General features: G+C 38.9%; 1 protein-coding gene across 3 annotated transcripts; it reads right to left on the bottom strand.

The window, feature by feature from the left end:
• Positions 1–1823: 1823 nt before the first annotated feature.
• On the bottom strand, positions 1824–25008 carry LOC136244817 (protein FAM133-like). 3 transcript variants are annotated; one of them, XM_066036366.1, is made up of 17 exons: positions 24751–25008; positions 24465–24644; positions 20646–20714; positions 20558–20593; positions 20458–20490; positions 20348–20399; positions 20129–20286; positions 19020–19187; positions 18838–18909; positions 18645–18749; positions 18461–18534; positions 18292–18369; positions 3628–3708; positions 3234–3315; positions 2110–2244; positions 2003–2060; positions 1824–1945 (listed from the first exon to the last, which is right to left on the bottom strand). In XM_066036366.1, exons 1-11 carry the CDS (start codon positions 24791–24793, stop codon positions 18476–18478), a joined length of 975 nt encoding a protein of 324 aa, XP_065892438.1. In that variant the 5' UTR covers positions 24794–25008; the 3' UTR covers positions 1824–1945; positions 2003–2060; positions 2110–2244; positions 3234–3315; positions 3628–3708; positions 18292–18369; positions 18461–18475. The 3 variants fall into 3 exon arrangements, 1 of the variants encoding a protein (XP_065892438.1); XR_010695577.1 differs by lacking the exons at positions 18292–18369; positions 18461–18534; positions 18645–18749; ... (7 more) ...; positions 24465–24644; positions 24751–25008 and adding exons at positions 15318–15532; positions 15621–15799 and having other exon boundaries at positions 3247–3315; XR_010695576.1 differs by lacking the exons at positions 18292–18369; positions 18461–18534; positions 18645–18749; ... (7 more) ...; positions 24465–24644; positions 24751–25008 and adding an exon at positions 5111–5358 and having other exon boundaries at positions 3247–3315; positions 3628–5062.
• Positions 25009–25162: the final 154 nt, after the last annotated feature.

The raw sequence follows: 25162 nt of genomic DNA, 5'->3' as shown, positions 1-25162 counted from the left end.
GTGTCACTCCTTGATGACAAATGCATCACGTGAATGATGTGATCTCTTAGCAAGTACTTGAGTACAGTAGATTGGAAGTCGGTTGTCAGTCGTACAGCAATTCTGAACAGGACTCATGTAAAAACCAACCAATGATAGGCGGCAAGCCTATTTCAAATTTCTTACGAAGTATCCGAATGGTGTGATATCACCAGCAAAGAAATTTATGATTGACAACCGTCTTGCAATCTACTGTATTTGCAGTGTTCATTTCGGCCTTACTATTATGGAGTCAAACCATAGGCTTAGACATATAATACAGAATCATTGACAGTTTCTGCTTGATCATAACTAATGATGTGGAGAATGTAATTTAACTATCCATGCACTGTTAAAAACGAAGTATGTATTACACCCGCGAAAGTATGCATTTCATACTTTTAGCGGGTCATACCAATGGTATGTCACGCTGACATACCACAGTTGGAGTGCGTAACACACTTTATAATGGTATGAAATATTATAGTAAATATATAGTTGTAGTTTTCCAAACTTAAACAACACACCCATCCATAGCATGATACCACAAGCATGCATGAATGCATGCCTAATAGTTTGCACATGAATATTGATGAGTGGCATATCTTTGGCATGTGTGGTATGCAATACATACCCTTAATAGCTAATTGTTTTAATAGAGTATATGCTTTCCTTGCATATACTGAGGCTATATACCCATGCATACATATATAATGGATAGCACAGGCATGCATGCATGTCTATTATTGCTTGCATTGCTTGCACATTCATGCATGCAAGAGTTACATACCTAGCATACATGGTATGATATACATACCATACCATATGCATGCATGCATGTGTGGATATTAATTTTACAATTGAGGATATGACATTATTTAAAGAACAATTAAGCATTATGTCAAGTGATGTGTATACTGCAGCTGGGTTCATATGTATATAGTCACTCACATGCATCATGCAGCTAATGCATGGGATTGTCCTGAACATGAGCTCATAAAAGTCACAAAAGCTTAGCATTATTCTGGCTAGTATGTTGGCATTAATCAAAGTCTGCCTCGCATTGCCATTCATGGATATCAAGGTATTGATTGTTCTATTAGAGTAATTTAGTATGACTGCTCTATTAGAGCACATGGTGACTGTTCTATTAGAATATTTACTGAGTGGTAGAAAATAATATAAAATTACTTGTGTCACAACAAGCATGCAGTAATTTAACATTAAGATGTAACTTATAAATAATATTCCAATACATTCAGGCACTAATAATTGTTTGTAGCGTTTACAACACTAGTGATTTTTTAAAAATAACAAGTCTAGACATTATGTCCTAAAATATACCAGCCATGATTGTTGGCTATATATCCACCTATTCTGCTCTTCAGTTCTCATGCACAGTATTTATAATAAATTGGTGAATGCTCTATTACAGCATTTGCAGATAGTGACTGTTCTATTAGAGAGTATCGATCTGCAGAAAGTAATGTAGTTGGGTATATATCCTGTTCACATAGTGCTCTACAGTATTACTCTAGATAAAGGTTTTACTGCAATTATCAGCTAGAGAAACTAGCTAATAACTGTAGTCTTTATGAAGGTTTGTTGGGCAGAATCAAGTCCAGACCTGCCATTCTAATCAGTATAGCTACATTTTTAAAATATAATGTTCCACTTGCAGATGCCTAGATAAGGATCTTCAATCACAACTAACTTGCTATTTTCCCTGACTTGCATTTGTTGGGACACCCATTAAGGAGGCAAGTAATCCACATGATGTATAACCAAAGAGCCCACATTAGCCCTTTCGTTTAATCTAAACGTTGATGAAATGGGTTGTACAATATGGAAACAATAATTCAAATGTTTATACGAGTTTCTCATTCCTATGTGAAGCACTTCTTGTATCTCCATTTCATACGTCACTCTAAAGATGTATATAACAGTAACAATATAGTCAATATTTATTAAGTCACATTCTTACCTATTCATAGTGCACTTTGTGGTCTTGTTAAATATTAGTAGCACTTGTGTTTCCACACCTAAAGAGTAGACCACTTAAATTTAGACAAAATTGGGTTATACCCTTACCAATTCTAGAGGAAAATGTTTCGTGTCTAGGATTTAATCGGAAAATCTTTCTTGTCTAGGATTTAATCGATATTAGCAGTTGATCTCATCACAATTAGTGGCATCAGTAAAATGTGGTATCGGTACACCTTAACACTGAGAGTAACACACACATATCACCATACGCACTCACTCATACATGCATGCACGCACACACTTACTGCACATATGCACAGAAAACAGACACGTGTACACCTTCGCACATGCACTAACACACTGTACACACATATGTACAAATGCAGTCTTCAGTCATTAAATACTCCCCCCATCATTACTTCATTAATCTCTGTTAAATTTCTTAGTTTCATTAGAATGTTCCACCAGAATTGGAGAAAGGGTCTGGAGGATAAGATTTAAAGATGGCTAGTGAACAGGAATATGCACAGTGGTTGGCAGCAGTTGGGATCAGCACCAAAATATCTCTATCATTACCCTCACGAACTGCTACAGATTTATTACCACGTCGTGATATGAACACTAATATCAATGTTGTATTATATCGATATTATATTATTATCGATATGTATTATAAACATTGTTTGACTGCATAAGCTTGGGTATTGGGCATCTAAATCTTTTGCCATTACCACAACACTAATTTCAACTTTGGAAAGCAGAATTTCATGGTGATGACATATCGTCACATACATAGAGAAGTGAAGTATCACATCATGTGTAAAAATAGCTTTGTAGTTATACACCTATATAGTACTGTATGTAAACCACTGATGATCACCTTTAGTTTGTTGTGGAGGGTGTACTAAATTTGAATAAGTTATACCACTGTGGTGATGGTAAAATAAGTATATACGCAATCAATGCATGCATGTGAATAAAGTATAAAGAAATGAAGTATCAAAAACAGTCAGGTGACCATACCATGCAAGAAGCCACCAGCCATATAGGAAACAATAAGCATTACTACCACCAATAAATAATTTTTTATTGCAGTAGACAGCATGCAAAAGCAGATATAGCAGAAGATAAACACAATGGAAGAGGAAAAGAAGCACTAGAACTGGCCTGTAGCAAACAGACTGTGTTAAGTTCACAAATGTGCTGAAGTATTGCACTAGTATCCACACCTTTGTGACTTACTTGACATGCCCACCACACTGAGGTGGTCTCCTGCCTCCAACGTATAGTGCCGTCAACATTTACAGGCACCTAAGGGCCAATAAGATAAGCATGTCACAGTCATTAGAATTTATTGTTTCATACAGATGCATATATATATATAAAGGAACCTTGTGGCTACTTGTAATTCTATCCCTGATTTCTTAGGTCAACCGCAATGTATACACAAATGAAATGTACATGCTGGACTCCTTAACTTGTCAAGGGACAATCCAACGAACACTTATACAAATGGATAGTCTGAATAAGCATGTCACCAAACCCCAGGGATTACCCATCTATCACAGGGGATGTAAGGACACCATTACCACATCACCCCACCATTACTATGACACATTGTACCTGTTCAGTGATACTCGAGGTGAAGTATAATATTATCCGTCAAGCTTAGTCTTCTTGCAATGCCACACCACCATAGCATAACTGTATATATTAACAACAACGTATTTCTCAATAAGTATAGTATTGACAACTTAATATGACTGCATGAAAATATCCCTTTATAAGGTGGAGGGGCTCTAGCCCATAGGTGAACCATCAAGCGGGCCCCCTTTAATGTTATGCGCATCACAGCACATAATAAGTTAGTACTGAGCTCCACAACACTCACTCAGATATGTACGCATGCCCAAGCACTGCATGTACATAAATCTCTACACACTTGCATCCATGTTATGTACTGTATGCACCTCTCTGGCAATGAAAAATAGCTATTCCAAAGGTCGTAATTTAAACAAAATCATGCACTAGAATCTTGTGGGTAAGGACTAGACTAGTAAATCATAGGAAGAGTGAATCACAGACTGCCCAGAGAGACGCTACAGGATCCTAGGTACCACAACAGCCTCAATACCACTAAGTGAGACAAGCACAGCTTCCCCAGATGTAACAGTTGAGAGGGTTGTTTTCCCAGTTGACACTAGGTAACCAGGTCCCCATAAAAAGCTGGCTATACTGAGCTGATTGACCACAACTAAAGATACAAATTTAATCAACCCAGGTATCTGGTCTGGGTCCCGTCTGATCCCACTGAGTTTCTCACATTCCCATTTGACCATACCTGAAGGTAGAAATACAGTCAATATTCGATCACATCTTTATCCATTCATAACATGTCCATTCCCATTAGGCCACTCCAATTGGCATACCGGTTTCTGGTCCTATTCATTCTGGAAGGAGCATGCGGGCGGGCAAATGTTGCCATTATGTCATTATAAGAATTTGGTGAAATTGCTATAATTAATGGCTTCAAAAACCAACTATACAAAGCCAAAAATCCAAGGTTAATGCTTACAATAATACTTACTGGGATGCAGATAAGTAAGTCAATAGCCAAAGTAACATCAAGCGTAATGAGCATTAAATAGAGTATGCACATGCGTAATGAGTATAATGCTCTGTGAATATTTTGATGTGGGTGGTGGACCAGAAACCGGTATACTCATTGGAGTGGCCTTATATATCGTTCCAATTGCACCACACTTTAAGCAGTACAATACACTAGTTACAACATACTGAGTGTGATTATCACACTAAAAGAATTTCATATGCAAGAGTCAGCAAGACAAAGTGGCTAACATCACGGAATCATGCAAGTAACTATACGTATACAGGCGCATACCGACGTAGATGAGACGGGCAGTCTTAGCCAGGCATCCCTGAGATTTTAGCATTCAGCCATGCTCATAATTCCAGCAAGGACACAGTGATAACCGAGGTGATAACTTAGTTGGTAATTAGTAAAAGTCAATTTTCATTGGAAACTCTATCTAGAAATCTATAGATGTTCATATGCCATCGAGACTTACAAATATAAACAGCTTACCAGTCTCGTTACGAAATATTAGCCAAGACGGCACTGGACACATCCTTAAGCTTAAGCGCATCAATTTCAAAGATAATAAATCTTTAATTCGAACTAGTGCCCACTAGTGGCACTTAAAATCAGTCATCCCGCCGTCTTACCTAACGCGCATATAATGTGCGCTAATTCGACCATAGGAATTAACGAGGAAATTAAGATCAAACAATCAGTAAGCATCTCTCTGTGATGTGTGGAGTGTGTGTATAGTACTGTGTGTTGTTCTCATAGATAATTTATTTATTTATTTATTTATTAAGGCTTTACAGCACAAGTGCTGAAGGTCTGTAGGACACCTGGTCCTACAGCCTGTTTAAAGATGTTATAAGCTGTGTTTGAAAAGGTGCAGAATGGAGAAAAAATTGACTGAACCTGAGCAGCCTCGAACCTGCAGCCATCCGATTTGTACTTGAACGCTTACAGGAGTCTGCCAGGCGGTCAGATGTTTTCTCCCTGCTATTTTCATATATCTGTATCCATAGGAACTCTAGAGAGTGACTTATTTTCTTAAAGTACCTCTTGTGGAACCAAATGGACATTGTTTTATTTATTAAGGCTTTACAGCACAAGTGCTGAAGGTCTGTAAGACACCTGGTCCTACAGCCTGTTTAAAGATGTTATAAGCGACTCGTATATTGTGTAAATAGAGGGCGCGAACCCTATAAATCTATGACTGATTTAGGTTCGCATGGCTAGTTCGCTTTCTAGGAAAGAACCTAGAAATAGGTTCTGGTAACTTGTGTGTTGCTTTTTCAATCTTTGACCGTTGACCTAGCGACCATATTTTAGTACTTTGCGATTGTTGGTCAGAAAATCGCACTCTTGACCGTTGTCTAAGACTTTTACCGCGGTTGCAGATCGACCTACAGTAAGTGCCTAAGTGACACCCCCTTGTAGCTGATCTGCTTCAGATGGACTGTGTGTGTGTGTGTGTGTGTGTGTGTGTGTGTGTGTGTGTGTGTGTGTGTGTGTGTGTGTGTGTGTGTGTGTGTGTGTGTGTGTGTGTGTGTGTGTGTGTGTGTGTGTGTGTGTGTGTGTGTGTGTGTGTGTGTGTGTGTGTGTGTGTGTGTGTGTGTGTGTGTGTGTGTGTGTGTGTGTGTGTGTGTAAGCTTACCTTTTCCATGATGACATTTTGAGCTTCTAAGCTTTGCAATCATTCTTGCAGCTTCTGGTTTTCAATATCTTGTTTGTGTTTCTCAGCACTTAGCTTGCTGCAAAGTAATCATACACAGTGAACTATCTGATAGGCAGTGGTGCTCACTTTAACTGTTTGTTCATAATGTCTTCCTTTCTAGCAACCTCACTTGTTAGTTGTCTGTATGGTGGTAAACAGAGGTAGTATGAATTATAAGAATAGTTCACTTGTAATTGATTGTGGGATTGGCTGGTGTCACCATAGAAAAAGCTGGCCAGATTAGACGTGGCTGTGCTGTGCCGGATGAAGTAGTACTAATATAGCTAGAGTGCCGAGATAATTGTTGCTGTTCACTGGTGGTGGGAAACAAGCCCAGAAAAGCTCCCAGGCTAACTTTGGTATCACTACACAAGTTTGTAGTGTGGGAACAAAGTTAGGAAAATCTTGAGCATCAGTAAAACTGTGCCTTCACCAGTGTGCCTTCACCAGTGTCCATTAACTTCAGTCTTTCTCAAGAAACTATTCTCACTACTCTTAGAAGTAGCTACCTTGTTCAAACAACTTTTAGGCCATGAGTACATGTGTTGAAATGAAGTCCTGTCTTCTCTGCTGCACAGTTGCCTTGCCAAAGGCTTTTTCAGCCCATCACAGATACTAGGTAGTTGCTGGCACTTCCTTGGACAACGGTCCGCTGTATTTCTGGTAAGTTCCTCTTTTCTTCACTCCCTTTTTGTCTTCAGATTGTTTCAGACAATCCATAACCTCCTTGTTAGCTCCACTAATGGCAGTTGCTGGCACTTCCTTGGACAACGGTCCAGTCGGAGACGGTAAAAGCAAATTACGCTTAAAACAATGGAATAGGCTCTTCATGCTGCTCACCTCACCTCCCCACCTTGTGTGGCTACCAAAAAACTTAATTTTTCGTAGAAAATATTTTCGTAATGACACATAATAATCACGAAAATTTTATACTACGAAAATTTGGAGCCATACGGTAATTTTCTGTACTGAGAATACAGTGACCAAGATTTATTCTCCACATTTCCTGAGTAACTTTTGAAGATACTAGGTAGTTTTGTTTTATGTTTCTTATAATCATGTATGCAAAGTTTGCAAACAGTTGAAGTGTTAGTAAACTTACACACTACCTAATTAGTCATTAAAAACTGTTTGCAGATCAAACGAAGAATCCTTTAAACATGTCAACTTCACACGCTGAACTTCATTGAGACTCACATATTGAGTGATTATGTGGATCAGAGAATATCGATCGTGGGCTTTCATACGATGTTGACCCACCTTTATGCCAGGGTGACGCTCTGGCAGATCACAATTGTAGCCTGGTGGATAAGGAACGTCAGCTTTTGCTGTCAGATCAAAGTCAATCAATTTTGCAGGCCCCTCATTAGGAAATATCATGTTGGCACGTCGAACGTCTGAATGTACGTAATTCTGTTGGTGGAGTTTATCGAGTGCAATCATGATCGGTCTGAAGTCTTCACAAGTGTATGATTGTCTATCATCCTCCATGAACCTGTATGTAAACAATTTGTAGCGTCCATCTTTTGTCAGGTCAACTTCCTTCATGTCACACAGGTAGTCATTGCCAAGCACCTTCTGGATCAATTCCTTGTTGGGTTTATGCGACTTGATGTCTGTGTATCGAAAAGCTTATACACTGTATCGCCACAGCGATAAACATTCGGCAATTGTAGACTTTCGGTTAAAGCAATGTCTTTTGTTGGTTGGACAATAAACCCTCCATCTTTCAGGTAATCAAACTCGTCAACTGCAAATCTCAGAGCGCAAAAAAACGCTGCAAACTGTGACTGTTTGGCCTCAAAAATTTTGATGGTTGCATGCCATTTTGAATTCTTAACAGGCCAGCACAAGTACAAGGATAGGACAGTTGGGGTGCTGGCCATCACCAGCATAGGAAAATACATGCCACAGGTATTGAGCACCGACTGGAAATACCCCAGACTCTCCAATTCAACGATTTCACCAGGTTGAAATTTGAAGTCCGATACTAGCACTGGAGTTGACGGTAGACCATCGCGTAACTTGGCCATGTAACCGTCAGGCCTATTTTTACGGTTGTCACCTAACACCGCCTGGTGAAGGATACACCCCTTCTGGTCATCATCAGCAAATAAGAACCTGTCTAGTGCTTGGAAGAATACGGCAGATGCTGAGAGTTCGTAACCTTGCAATATTGCCGGTTGGTAGTCACCAAAACTCATCAGTCGGTTGTATCTTTGTGCAAACTGCAACGCGGCATTGCTGGGTTGTTCACAGAATTTGTCGTAGATTAGCATAGCAAACCAATGTTTATAGAGCTCATATGATTTAGAACGTCCGGCTATGTCTTTTCTGTGGTTCTTAGCAGCTTCAGAAATTGAATGACTGTGTGAATAATGCACCTTGACTGCCTCAACCTTCTTCAGGTACAGGCTTCGCTTTTCTGACGTGTTAAGGATAAACCAGTCAAAATCATTAATCTCGCCATCATTGCTATTGTAGGCAGTTGAAACCAGTTCACACTCCGTTGCCCGGCTTGCCTGGCTAATCAACTGCTTCATCGTAACACAGTTACATATGGGTTTGGAGAGCTTGACATGATCAACAAACACTGTCACTATTAGCTTCTTGATCACAAGGGGCTGAAGCCTTGAAGTAAAAACATTTCCCACCACAGTATCAAAACTGACCACTCTGTTGTTGTGGTAACCAATGCTACCGACACTTCCTTCCTCAACAAACTTCCATAATCGTGTATATGGATCGCACCGCTTTGGAATCTCAGGTGCATCTTCATACCGTATCCAGAGTGTACACAGTTTAATGTACAAGGGATTCTCTGGTGATGTCGCAGTGTCACCAAGCACAGTATCACTTACAATCCACTTCTCACCACAAACAACCATTTCGTCTTCTGACAGTGAAACATCACGAGAGGTTAGAAAGCCTTTCACGGTCGCTGTTGACGAGTATTCATAACGATTCATGTAGTGAACTCTTTTAAACCAAACAATGACTTGATCTATTAAAAAGAAAAGTCTTCATTAATGTTAAGAGTATGCAAACTTAGCAACATTACCACATTTCTGTTGTTTTGGTTTTGGCTCGTAACCTTCCTCCTCCATTTTCTTTGCACTAGTCACACTGGTTAAGGTGGCGTTGAAGTAATTATGGGAAGCCGTACAAACTAATTAAACAGCATGTTTGTGGTCATGCGCGAACAAACCCGGAAATCTGTAGACCATTACAAACCAATTCTAGCGCTGGAAAGAACCAACTCCATTAGACTGCTGGGCTACTGCTGTTGATACAAGTAACGGTATTCACGTCTAGATGGCTTCAGTTTGTCAAAACTTTGGTTAGTTCACTGGTAAACATAGCGCGCTGATGTCGCGTGATTAGTGCTATACGGAGCGCGCCCATACCAGCCAGATAGGCTCACCATTCAGCTTATTTCTTCAAAATTACTTGCCATAGACCATCAAAATTTGGTACAAGCATCGGGAAAGCGTGTCTCTAAAAGGCTACAGAGAGATTTTTGAGGATCTTTGTTTTGAGGGCGACTTGTTGTACGAGGAAGCCGCGAATGTGTCTTTTCTCTGCCTTTTATACTTTTCTACACTAAAAGGGCTCTGTCACATTGTGCATCGTACCTCATGTATGCAGCATATACAATGTACCTCGTGTATGTAGTTTATGCAACGTATGTCGTGTATAACACCTTATAACTGTTAACACTAGGTAATGGGTAGAAATTGGTAACAGTGGGTAACACCTAACAAGAGATAACAACAACTACGTTTGTTACATACGCTACGAATGTTACATAGGCTACGAATGTTCATTCGTCGTTATGTATGGTACATACGCTACGTATGTTACATGCGTAGCATTTGTAACATTCATAGCGTATGTAACATGCGTAGTGTATGTAATATGCGTTGCATATGTATCATGCGTAGTGTATGCAATGTAACTCTTGTATGTAGCATATGCATTGTACCTAGTGTATGAAGCATGTGCAACATTCCTCGTGTATGTAGCGTATGCAATGTACCTCGTGGTTGTAGCGTATGCAGTGTAACTCTTGTATGTACGTATGCAGTGTAACTCTTGTATGTACGTATGCAACGTGCCTCCAGTATGTAGCATATGCATCGTACCTAGTGTATGTAGCATATACAACATACCTCATGTATGTAGCATTTGCAGTTTAACTCTTGTATGTAGCGTATGCAACGTTTACCATGGAAATCACACTCCTATAAATAGAATTAATTGCACCAAATTATCAGAAGCGGGCCAGCCTCGTGGCGTAACGACATAGTCTCTATGGCTCAGGCTGTACGGGGGGAAATGAAAGGCTAGTATAAACAACTCTTTGAGGTGATGAAAATTGAAGAGAATGCTTACGTAGATGGTTAGTTGTATATAAAATTGAATGATACTTTAGCCGGCTCCATAGTCTCTGCCTGCAGCATGCCCGTAGCCAGACTTTCATCTGGGTAGGTTCTTTTTACTTAAAAAGTGGACCTTTTTGGTGAAAGGTGGACCTTTCTGGTAAAAATTGAACCTTTTTGATGAAAAGTGGCCCTTTTTGCTAATAAAAGATAGTCTTTTTTACTTAAAAGTGAACCTCTTACTAAAAATGTGGACGTTTTTTCACAAGTGAGCATATGCATCATACTAGTGTATGTGGCTTATGCAACGTACGTCATATGTGTAGCGTATAAAACGTACCTCCTGTATGTAGCGTATGCAATGTAACTCTTGTATGTAGCATATCCATTACTGTTATCATGCTCATGTGGAAACAGTATTCATATCTACTTGTTATTACTGAGCATGATTTATCATCATCAACTGTCATGACCATGATTTATGCCTTACTCAAAGAAGTAGATGCTTCCATGTTGTATTCTCCCTTTTTTATAACTTTTTTTTTTCATTTCAGGTGTCATTGTGGTGAATCCCCCCCCCCCACATTAAATATTAGGGATGAAAAGTCTGTTTATAGACTTACTGGTTTGATGTCGCCATTCAACAAGATACAAGATGTGTTTGGCAATTCAGTATTGTACTAGGGTGTGTGTATGGTGTTTGTTTGTGTGGTGTTTGTATTTCCAGCTCATTTGTACTAGCTACTTATATATTGATGTTACTCCTTCTGAGTCACTGCATCCATGTACATACATCACCTGACGTACATACTTGTTTATTGGTACAATTAACATTGAGTATATATAAGCAAGCAATTACATAACATGTTAACTATTACCATCCAATTGTCCTATGAACAGACCTCTCTAGTTCCAGCATGCCTTTGCACACTTCTACCCAAGAGATTAGACCTTGAGATAGCCCCCCCTTTTATAAATCCTAGATCCGCCCCTGAGATGTGTATCAGTTCTGTTGTGACATGCGTAAATTCCAAGGGAAGATGATAAACATATGATAACCTTCCCTGACAATCCACTGTTGTATCTTTAGTCTGATATTTGTATGTTTCACAAACGTCATATCATATATTAAGCAAATACGTATCATTTACCATCATGCAATTTACACATATTGTTAACACAATAATCTAATAAACTATCCACCCTTGAAGCTGCATTCTGTGGATCGCGTCGGTCTAATTTAAGTTTGGTGATAATTTTGGTAGGTTGACCAAATTTCATTGTTAATTTGAAGCATCCAACATCTCCAATGCCGGTATAGGCTATGCCATGTCCTCCCAAACTAGTAAGAGCTCTAAGGTCTGCATCAGTAAAGTCTGGCAAACTGTCAACAAAGCGTGTTACTGAGGCAATCACCATGTTCGCAAAAAGCTGGTATTTCAGTTTATCATATTCATGATCTCCTTTTTTACACTCAATGGATAGAGCAGTTGATTTGGACGTTCCCACGTGCACTGGAGATCTTTCCTCATCACTGGAGGTACCTTCACTAATCACTAGAGTTGATAACTTACCACTAATTTTAATTAATAGGTCACCACCTCCAGTAAACTGGCAGTAGCGTTTGGTCTGGGTTGTGGCATCAACTGATCCCATGCTAAGGTTGGGATATTGCCTTTCATAGTGCTTTGTAATGCTTCTTTGAAGGCACTCAATTCGTTGAGATTCAGAAGGAATAGGAAAAGAATAGTTGTAACGCAGGCATCGATTCTTTTGATCTGCAAAATACTTATCCAGAGGATCATTGGCATTTGAATTCAATGAAAAGAAAGACCAAGCCACATTTCTAGTAATACCCTCTGACAACGTTATTGTTGGGTTTTCATCTTGTTGTACTACTAGAACACGTGCAAAATCATTATTATCGACTTTAGAACACTGGGTAGCATTACCAAACACATATATAAACTATGATAACGTTAACGTTGCATTAGTTGGATAGATCTGTTCAATATGTCCAGCATATCCATACTCATCAGACCTTTCAGATTGAGGTATTATTCTCTCCGTGAATATTGTCTCAGGAAGTGCTGACAACAGATCATCAGTATCCAAAATCTCAGAAGAGGTAATAGGGTTATTGTTACTTAAAATGTGTAACATTATTTTATGTGGCGTAGCCGTAGACATTACAAATAATATGGCATTGGCCTTTGTGGCATCCTGCAAAGAAACAAAGTGTGATACACACATTTTATTTGATTACACACATGCCATGTGGCTAGTCTCGCATGGCCAGACCGCTATTTCGCGCAGGGGCTTATCGATTGAAGATTATAAGCGCCTGCGCGAAAAAGGGTCTGGAACATTTACAGACCTTGAGTTGTTCTTCACACCTTGCGAAGTGACAATTGTTGCACACTAGTTTGAAGTCACCTACGCTTTATTTTAAAGCCTTTTTCAACTCCATGGATTTCAGAGGTGGTTGGGAGCGCTGTTTTACGATGCATAGGGCTAATAACCTAAGCAACTTGAGGTGCTGCGAAGTTTTGTCCTACTTAGATCAATCACGCTGACAGCCTACCTGTTGTGCCATTGGTAGAGGTTCCAGACAGTCCACAATTCTTCCCCCCGCTACTTGCGCCAACACCTCGGCCATAAATGGATTAAAAAGTGGACGCTTTAGCCATCATGGAGCGCTGAAGAAAATTAAAGGTGTCAACCACCTACTTAACACCACCAGGAACCTGGTGGCTCTGGAACAACTCGAGGTCTGTAAATGTTCCAGACCCTTTTTCGCGCGAGCGCTTATAATCTTCAATCGATAAGCCCCTGCGTGAAAATAGCGGTCTGGCCACGCGAGACTACCATGTGGTAGGCATTAAATAGAAACTTTGAAGTTTCCTCCTACCCAATAAGAGAACAAATACACGCTAGACAGTACACCTACTGTGGGGATAGTGACAGCATATTCCTGGCATTTTTGGCGTTTCTTCAGTGGTGACTCCAGTGATGAATTCTCTGTTGACTCCTGTGATGATGACATACTGTCAGGCGCCGACAACTCTAAATCTAGTTTAAGGAAACAAGCTCTATAGGCACAAACTTCCGTTTGCGGCCGTTGTTTAGTCAGATAAGAGTTATTCAGGAGGCGTCCCCGAGTCACGTGTACGCCCTTAAAAGTGTTCATGAATCTCCACGTGTATGCACCTATTCAGTGTTGTGCAATTGTGAGAGGGGTGCATCATGTACTTGGTTGTCTGTACCTACCCAAACTTTTCCATTAGCAAAATGCTTCAGAGAGCCATACCTATAATCTAAAGGCAGTATATAAAATATCTACAGGCAGAAAATATTATGAATTTTATGTGGAAATGTCTCCAAATTGCAGTATTTTAGCAACTATTTTTCAAAATCTTCCTGGGGGGGATGCCCCCAGACCTCCCTAGTTCCAGCATGCCTTTGCACACTTCTACCCAAGAGATTAGACCGTTATGACAAGCGTAACAGTTGTAACATATGTCACAGTTGTAACATGTGTCACAGTTGAGACATCAGTGGCGGATCTAGAGGCGTTTCTGGGGTTTCGACAGAAACCCCCTTACAAAAAACCATGTCCACACAGCCCCTACCAGCCCTGAAACTACACTGAGAGTTAGCAACAGAGTCTTCTACCACAGACTGAAGTCAGTCATTGAGTACTCTCTCTCTATCACACACACACACACACTACACTACACTACACGCTTGCTTGCTCTTTTGCTGCCATTGAACAGATGTGTGTACTGCTAGGCCTCCTTTACTTCTGAACCAGGTCACACATATATTGCATAGACATTATACACACACACTATATGCACAAAAGCAAAAATCAAAGTCTAGCTGCCATCAGGGCGGTCACACCAACCCAGCTGAGCTGGACTGACTGTGCATTAGGCAGGCACTAGGAGCCATGGTAGAAGTTCCTCTTGGGGAAGGGCCAATACCCCGCAAGAGAGCTGTACCAAGCTCATGGATTACGTATGGTGTGGCAGTTTCACGTGGCTAGACCGCATTTTATTCTTTTCCCCACCCACACACAAAGGAAGAAAAAAAGCGGTCTGGCCATGCGAGACTAATGGTGTGGGCACCCAAGGTCCCACCTGAACCCCATCCATTAGTGAGATGTGGACAGTGGTAGACTCTTGCTTCCTCAGTTCATACCAGGTACCCATTGATGTTACAGCTGGGTGGGCTGCTTCACCAGTTGACACCAGTTCACCAGGTCCCCATTTATCAGCTGGGTAGACTGGAGCAATGTGAATAAAGTTTCATGCTCAGGGAAACAACAACAGCAAATTGGGCCTAACCAGGTATTGAACCTGCAACCTTTCAAATAACAGGCCGGAGCTCTGACCACTTAGCTGTGCTGCCTCACACTACACACACACCTACACACTATACACACACACAAAGATGATGTACGTAGATGTCTACTGTAGATCATACAGTATACTGTGGAGGCTGTATACTAAAAATACTGTGTCATGGTGTATTACTATTTACTCTCTTGGTATCCCGGGTTTCAGTTTCATTGTACAGGTAAACATTGTTATCATTATGAGATAAATTTCACCTACCAATATCGATCAAGTTTCCCGTATTTGGGCAAGGATACTGTGTTGGTGGAATAAATGTAAAGTAGTGTCCATTCCAATATTCTCTGTCGTGGAGGGGGTGATCATTATGAACATGACAATCACAAAGTGGACACAGGTATGTCATATTTGAGTAGCCACACTGATGGCACCGCACTATTGCTGTATCAGTATCACCGCACATTGAACATTTCTGCAATTAAATCAACAAAATCAATTAGGTTTATGCTATATTAGAACTATCATATTCTAATTTAGCACAAAATACAGAATGCACATACTGCTTCAGGTGGTAATGCCATTGATGTCACCACTTCTTCAAAGAGTTTGGCTCTATGGCTCTCCCAGCTTTGTTCTAGTTATTCCCTCCTTTCAGCCCAACTCTTCATTACACTGGCAGGCTCAGCAGTGCATGGAATAGCATTGAGGCTTTCCCTTAACTCGTCTACCATTGCTTGAAGTTCATTGTCTGCAATTATATAAAGCAGCTTGCTGGGTTGTTTTTTCCAATTTGCCTCATACATGCAAATACAATTCTTTGGTTATCTTCTAAACGACACACTTTTGCTGCATAATATATATATATATATATATTAATACAACATCTCGTCTCCCACTTGGAAGCAGTAACAGCAATTTCTAATGCTTTTATACCATTATTAGTACTGGTAAGTAATTTCTTGTGATTAGCATGCTCAAGGAGTATGCACATGCGTTGCAGCCTGCAATCTTCTTGAAAATCGGTCCAACAATCCATAAACCTGACCTAGTTACATGCTTTTTGGTGGTTGCTTAGCAACCGTTGCTATGGTGGCAAAATCATTTCTAAAATCAGTAGTGGTTACCTAGCAATGGTTGCTAGGCAACGATGTTGTTGCTAGGTAACATGTATTGGTTACTATGGTACCAGTAGTTGTCAAGTCGGACATGCCTAACTGGTAAAACAACTAAACACTATCAAAAATTTTTAGCCAATCAGATGCGTATATCAAATGTACAAGTGATATACTGATTCTATGGGCTAGTTTGCTGTAGTATATCAAAAATATACCACAAGCTGCTATTGAAGTTTTTGTACAGGACACGATATTGATGTTGTATTAACATATTATACTACAGATATCATGGTATTCGAAATATATACCAAAAGATATACATATTTAGGAAAGGGTGCCATAGTGCGAGGCGAATATTTCGAATACCATGATATCTGTAGTATAACATATACATATATGTGACTGGATTTTGGAAAAACGATCCAAATCGCACATTGGAAGTTCCGAGATAAACGGTTTTAAAGAATTGAAGCCAGCATAACTCTCCAAGGATAGCAAGCACGCGTATGAAATTTACACAAAAGATGCATCAATCTGTTACCTTTCAAGCCACTTCCAGTACTTGTAGCTGCTTGTACAGTTTCCCGCCAAATAAGATAGAAAATCTGAGCAGTTGGACGAGCGAAGTAGTATCACGAGTGCTCACAAAGGGGTGGAGGCTGGGGGGTGGTGGGGAGGGCAAAAGTTAGACCTCAAAATGGAGGCAGACCACGAGTGGAGTCCAGACACGAGATTACAGGGCTGTGCTGGCTCCTTAGTGGCTGATATGTAGCAAAATCAACAGAGAACACGTCTGGCCAACATTATAAGGCTGTCCACCAGTAAACCACTGACTCTTGCCAAGCCAGGTCCTTCACAAGGCCTGAAACCGCCATTTGAGCACTCCACACCACCCAGAAAAGACGTGTGTAAAAACCAGCCTCGTGTAGTTTGAGTAGTGCTGAGGGTCAGAACTTGTAGTACGATGGTGTAGCTATCCACTGGTGGTGTTAGTTTGATTTTGCCTGATGTGCGATTTGGATCGGTTCTGTAAACTCTGGTCACATATGTATGTGTATTGCTTGTATGCATATATACTCATTGAGCAAAACTTGACTGGTTTGTATTTTCCTGAAGTTGACTTCTAAAGGGAAAAGCCAATGGGCAGTTATATTTGGTTAAGTACTTTTGGAGTTATAGTGATCAGCAACAAGAAAACAAAATAATTGATTAGTTCAGTGCTCACATATGTGGAAAATAATACATGTGCAGTGATGAGTCTTGAGTGAATAGGTTACAGATTTCAGATTGGTCTCATTGTGTTTGGGATAAATGCCATTGGAATACATTGCCATTTGGATAAAAACACGTGCATCAAAACAATTTTACCAAAGTTTTAATCACTTCAGTAAATGGTGAAAGAAGATCTAAATCTATTCAAAAATACATATCTAATACCCCACTGGATTTACCTCTTTATGGATACTACATAAGAATATTTTTGTTTTGCTTCTGTACCACAAAGTAAATGTGTGTTATGTGTGTTTGTTTGTGCTTCAGTTAAAACATAACTTTATCCAAGCCTGAACAGCTTCTTGCTTGTGGGTACAAGCCAAACACGATGGACCATTACATGCTTAATATAGAATTACGTTCTCGATTCGTACTGCTGCATAATGGGTTGAACATATAGCCAACAATGAAGCATAGTGGATACTTCACTTTTCAGATGATAAGTGATATAACTGGGGTGCATGGCACCATTTCTTCGAACATAACTGACAACGAAGCATAATGGATACTTCAATTCTCAGGTGATAATTCGTGCCATTTCATATGTAGTAGCTATGCGTGGGTTCACCAGTCATAATAAGTATTTCCAAAAAAGTTAACAAACAAGTACACAAAAAATTGGAATTTTCAACTAGAATAGGGACCATAGCACATCAGTAAAAAAGTACTGAAACAAGCTGGAGTGGTGCACGATATTAAATCACGTTAAAACAATAAGAAGTGTTATATTATATCTCTACTGCACTCAAGATACCATAATAAAATGCACAGTAGGGATATAACACTTGTACAATTTTTTTTTGTGTACTTGTACACTATACATCATCTCAAGAATTATTTTCACCTGAATAGTCAAAAGTGTAGTTCTCTGGGTATACTTGTTGAGTAGTATCCACCCTTTCTACTTTCTGAGTTTGCTCATCTAAGTACATGAAATCCAATAAATGCAAAGAACAATACATAAAATACAAATAGATATTTCATTATAATAACAGTTATTCATTGATGTATACCTTCATTTTCTTTCATCATTCCTGGTTTACAGTTTGGGTCATCGTCATCAGTGCTGCTATCATCAGAGAGTGTACTATTATAAAGTTTAAATATATTACATGTCAATTGTTATATCTCAGTATGTACAACCCCTTAGCTAAATTATTAATTCATGAATTATTCATACTGTAAGTTGATACACACCTTCATTTTTCTTCTTACTCCTTGGCTCACTGCCACCACACGTCATTGCTATAACTTCCTTTCCCTTCTTCTTAGTCTTTGCGTCACTGCCATCACACTTCATTGCTGTAAAGTTTAAAATAGTCAATGGTTGTACAACCCCTTTAGTAATGCATGAGTTATTCAAACTATAAATTGATACACTAATACATACCTTGATTTTCTTTCTTCATTCCTGGTTTACAGTTTGGGTCATCGTCATCAGTGCTGCTATCATCAGAGTCTACTATTATAAAGTTTAAATATATTACATGTCAATTGTTATATCTCAGTATGTACAACACCTTAGCTAAATTATTAATTCATGAATTAATCATACTGTAAGTTGATACACACCTTCATTTTTCTTCTTATTCCTTTGCTCACTGCCATCACACTTCATTGCTATAACTTCCTTTCTCTTCTTCTTACTCTTTGGCTCACCATCACACTTCATTGTTACCACTTCCTTTCTCTTCTTCTTACTCTTACATATTGCAATTGGATCACTATCATAGTCCATTCCTATAAAGTTTAAAATACAGAAAATTGTGTACATGTCAACTGATGTCCCACTGCAACAGCTACCTGTAATTAAAATATATTTTAAATTAAGTTAGAACTGTCCATAGATCATGGTCACATTTAAAAATATGCATCAAGAGAAGATAAAGTACTTTGTGTTGGCTTTGAGGTAAGAGAAGTAGGCGGTTGTGGGTAGAAGTTTTGCCACATACACCTGATGACTACTTTAAGAATTAGCACCTCTCATTGTAGCTACCTGGAGAGGTTGACAATGAAATTTAAGTCAATTCACAGCTGACTTCAGAAATGAAATCATACCAGTAGCACACAAACTTCAGCTATTTAATTATTGAAGTTTTGCAAAACCACCTATGTGCATATATGTAAGTAGCTAAACAAATAATGAACATCTAAGCATTAAATAACTACAGTACACAGCATGATGAGAGGAATCTATGGCAGAATTTATCAAATGCACACATAAAGCTATATAAGGTCATTGGCTCTGCAGTTCAAAGTGTTGTAAGGACTGCCCACACAAGCTGTTGTTGACAGTTCAGTAATTGGATGGGTATGGCCTAACAGTTTTTGTGCCACTGCTATAGATCTGAGGCTTTCAACAGATTTCCTTTGAAGTGCTTTAAAGTTTTAATATAGCCATAGAAATTCAGTAGACAATTGTTAGATTTAAGAGCTCTAAGAAACACAGTGGAACCTGTTGATCAGGACACTTGAATTAAGGGACAACTATATACATAATAATGGACTCTCAGTAGTGGCCCTTAAGTATTTCTTCGCATGTAAACTGACTGGAATATCAGGATGCTGTGATATTTGGGGTGATCAATTGTTTGCTGCATAAGATATGCTTTTAATACACAGGTTTCACTGTAGCCCTAAACTTTGTTTTTGTGTAGCAGATCAAATCTACATTTTAGTACCTCTTTTCTCCTCTTTATCACTAAACCCTTCATTATCACTAAACCCTTCATCATCACTAAACCCTTCATTATCATCTTCATCACTGCACCCGTTTCCCAGCACTATAATTCCAGAACTTCTTTTTTTCACTTTCAATGTTGAAGCTTTCTTTAGGGGCCTACAAAGTTATGTGTAAATATATGTTAATGATTATGTACTCCTTGTACATATGTACGTACATAGTATCTTTCTTGTTTATCTTGGCTTTCTTTACTTTGCTGGATTCATTCTCTAAAGAACACGTGTATATCATCTTTTGCAATGACAGAATACTCTTACACTTGTGTACCTTCTGTTTTAGCGGTTTTCCATTTCTTCTTTTCTGTTGCGGTGTATGAACATAAATCACACAATATATAGCCATATATAATTGTACTGTATGAACATACCATCAGCATTTGTGATATGTTTTGCTTCTTTTCCGTCTGTATTGTAGTTTCACAATAAACAGACAGTATAAGTTGGGCTACTTAATACCTGATGGTGTAAATTCAAACTCATTTCTTAGATATAACTTTTCTTTCTCGAGTATCTCTCGTTTAGGGCCTGCAATATAAAATCTTGCCCTGAGTTATTCGTACATGCATACGAATAACTCAGGACTGTACACTGACCAAATAACCATGCATTCACATGGTACATACGTACATGTCACAACTATCAATATTTTATGATAAATTAGAACACCTGAGTCTAATAAAATAGCATTTCACAAGCCAACTAAATAGCATTTATTTGATATACTGACAAGTTTGCACATACCAGCATTTAATCTTGCAAAACAAATTCAACATACAGGCTGCTGTCACTGTTCCACGATGAACTCACACACAGGTGCATACTACACCATGTAATTTAATAAGGAGGTTTATTGAGACAATGCATTTTGTGTTGAAGATTTCCACTAGATACATATTATTTCGAGTTATGTATGATTTTACAAGCAATGCTTAATGCTGATGTAGTTCACAAATTAGGCAAGAATTGTACATGCACGTACCCAATATTACACCAAGTATCCATCGTGCTATAGCTGATGTTTTGATCCAAGCAAAAACAGAAGTCCACTTTGATTCTAGAAAGCAGGGGGTGAAGAATTAATGCTGAAATATTGGTTTACATGCCCTGCGACTGCAGTAGCTGATTTTCTGGTTAACACAAGTGCCACCCATTTGCATGTATGTATGTAGGTAGATTTGTCCATACTTTTATGTATAAAAGCATGCAAACAATGTGGGAATGCTGGCTGAAAAAGTTCATGACTTTATTCAAGACACATACAATCATTGATACTGCATGCATGTTGCCATGATTCAGATCAAATTATTAAGTACTTCACTCACCTTGTGGGGTTGCTAGGAAACAGTACTGCAAGTAGTTTGAGAAAACAACAAGTGGGAGGGAATTGTGCAGGGGATCATAGTTGCTGCATATTATTGGAATGTAGTTACATGCCCACTCACTACTCAAGTGCCAACCCATAACACTAATAAAAAATGATGTAGGAAAAATTATTTAACTTTATTTAATTACTAGCCACATATAACATACTCTAAGAAAACACATGAACATCTTAAGTCTTCCTGTGGAGCTGCTGGTTTACATACACCACATATCCTTTCTATCAGTGGCATGTGATTAAGTCAAGTTGCAATACATATCACAGCTACTAAAACTTGTAAGCGAAACACCATCTCTATATGCAGTGAGCTTGTATGGCTAGTGAGTAGGGACCCGCCGATTATGCTAGCATAATTTTGAGCATAATAGGTACCTAAAAGCATTGAGCATAATGCCAGCATAATAGGTTAAATATTTGTACGATAGTGTAAACTCTTGCTGGGAAAATGACAATTGCAAAATAAGATCGATATACTCTAATAGAGCAGTCAGTAACTCTAATAGAACAATCACCAAACTGACTGTTCTATTAGATTATATCGATCTTGTCTCTTACATGCAGGCATGCAGCAAGAATTTATTATTTGTGTTCCAGCCACTTATTTTTTTCTTTCTATATAGTGTTAAACTAGTAGCAAAGCATATGAACTAAGGCATGAACATTGAGCATAATCGAGCATAATAGGTAAATATTGAGCATTAATTTAAGCATAATAGGTGAATTTTTGAGCAGTGCAGCATAGCATAATAGGTAAAATTATGAGCATAATCGGCGGGTCCCTACTAGTGAGTAGCTGATTTTCTGGTGAGAAGTACCATAACATCAACAGATATGCAAACTTGCATGGCATGGATAATTATCCAGGGAAGGTACGCAGTAGTTCCATCCATTTGCGTGTACGTATGTATGTAGACATATGTCCATAATTTTATGTTTAAAAACATGCAACCAATGCTTAATGCTGATGTAGTTCACAACTTAGTAAAGAATTGCAAATGCACGAACCCAATATTAAACCAAGTATCCATCGTGCTATAGCTGATGTTTTGATCCAAGCTAAAACACAAGTCCACTTTGATTCTAGAAAGCAGGGGGTGAAGAATTAATGCTGAAATATTAGTTTATATGCCCTGCTACTGCAGTAGCTGATTTTCTGGTGAGAAGTACCATAACATCAACAGATATTCAATCTTGCATGACATGGATAATTATCCAGGGAAGATAAACAGAAGTGAAATGCCCTGCGACTGCAGGAGCTGATTTTCTGGTTAACACAAGTGCCACCCATTTGCATGTATGTATGTACATAGATATGTCCATACTTTTATGTATAAAAGCATGCAAACAATGTGGGAATGCTGGCTGAAAAAGTTCATGACTTTATTCAAGACACATACAATCGTTGATACTGCATGCATGTTGCAATGATCTTGACCAAACTGTTGCTAAGTACTTCATTCACCTTGTGGGGTTGCTAGGAAACAGTACTGCAAGTAGTTTGAGAAAACAACAAGTGGGAGGGAATTGTGCAGGGGATCATAGTTGCTGCTTATTATTTGAATGTAGTTATGTGCCCACCCACTACTCAAGTACTACCCATGTACCATGTTGTACCAATGGGATACATCTTTCTCATCCTACCCATAAGAGGAATAAAAAAATTATTTAATAACTTTATGCAACTACTAGCCACATATAACATACTCTAAGAAAACACATGAACATCTTAAGTCTTCCTGTGGAGCTGCTTGCTGGTTTACATACACCACATATCCTTTCTATCAGTGGCATTAAGTCAAGTTGCAATACATATCACAGCTACTACAACTGGTAAGCGAAACACCATACCTATATGAAGTGAGTTTGCATTTGTGGCCAATTAACAGGAATGGTCTACATGTGATGTAGCTTCGTGTTGAAGGTTTGTGGATACTACATTAAACGATTTGACATTCATTAATCACATATAAACCAATCAAAATTAATGTTGATAATGTACCACAGCTTGATCTATCACCAGAAGAAGACTAAGTAGACCTTAAGAAGTTCGGAATAGCTGTACAACAATTGGATCACTTGCAGAAGTTCAGTTAAGCAATGATGTCGAACTACTGTGGATTGAAGGAACTGACAGTACGTGCATGTACTAAAAGTAAAACATACTTTGTGTGTTCCATGGATGCAGGAATGAATGAAAAATTGTTTTGATCTTATATACATACTTTAAATCTAGCTAATTGCTGAAATGGTTACATTTACTTGACATCAGGTAGAGTTATATCTTTTATAGCTGTATGGGCTAAGCACATAGATGTTTAGCAAGTTAAGTATGGTAAACTGGTGCAGTTAACTATATACAAACTTGCATGCCCAAGTATAATTAAAGTTCAATGCTTATACATAGTTGTACTAGCTACTGTAGTTATAGTGCTCAGTGGAACCTCTCTTAAAGGATTGTCTCTGTAAAGGATACTGTACATTTAACCTCGATGCTTATAAATGACAGTTTTTGAGGCTTTTATACCTATACAATTTTATCCATCTGTGAAATATGACCCAAACGGTGGTCCGGCCCAAAGTGTCCGTTAAATGTGACTGGATTTGCGAAAAGAGGTCTTCCACACACATCCATTTTACCAACTTTGACAATTCATAACTTGAGATTGGAAAACATTATTGACTTGAAATTTGGTCAGACGTGAGCGCCAACATAGGTTAATGGATGGAGAAAATTTCAGGTTTGTATCTTTCTTGAACACTAAGTTATAGTCTTCCAAGTTCATAGAATTGGATGTGTGTGGAAGACCCCTTTTCACAAATCTGGTCACAAATAGAGGTTCCACTGTCGTACTGTAGCTATACTATGACGTGCAGGTTATTCATGGTCAACGTACCAATTGCTATTATTGTACCACGATGCTTCGCAGATGCCACCACCTTTTGTTTCTTGCTGGGAAAAATCACGAGCATTTCGTTGCCTACTGCTGGTGAATCTTTCTCCACGATTTCTTCGTGTGGGTGGACAGAGCAAGGTTTGCCCGGCTCTTTAGTCCATGATATCAAGTAATATTGCTCTGAAAAGGTTAAAATAATAGAATGACACGACCATAATTACTGCGTAGCTGCAGTTACATAGCTACAGTTAGCCGGTCGAGCTAACCGTAACCAAGTATAACTAACCTTTCCGTTTCTCAGCTTCCTCTTTTAATTTCTTTCTCAACATAGCTAGCTTCACCGGCACCGTACCAAAATCAAATTCTGCACCTTAGTAGAAAGTTAAAGCACGCAAACATGTGTGCCGTAGTTCCAGTTGGTGAAATATTTATACCAGCTGCAGCTACGTATGACAAACCGGATGCGGTAGCTAAATTGTGCGCACATGCGCAAATAACTTCACGTGACAGCCACGCATGCATCACTTTGTTGTGTCTGATCTAATGATCATAGCTATACTACGTACGTAGGTGAAGTTTTTAAACACATTATTGAGCTGTTACAGAAACCGGTTGTTCAATTTTGTAGCCGGTGTGTTGCTCCGTTGCTCCTAGTACATCCTAAATAGGTAGAACTGTATGAGTGATCAGTCTAGTGG

Source organism: Dysidea avara, chromosome 14, assembly GCF_963678975.1.
Source record: "Dysidea avara chromosome 14, odDysAvar1.4, whole genome shotgun sequence".
Classification (NCBI taxonomy): Eukaryota; Metazoa; Porifera; class Demospongiae; order Dictyoceratida; family Dysideidae; genus Dysidea; species Dysidea avara.
This window is presented reverse-complemented; position numbering and strand designations above follow the sequence as displayed.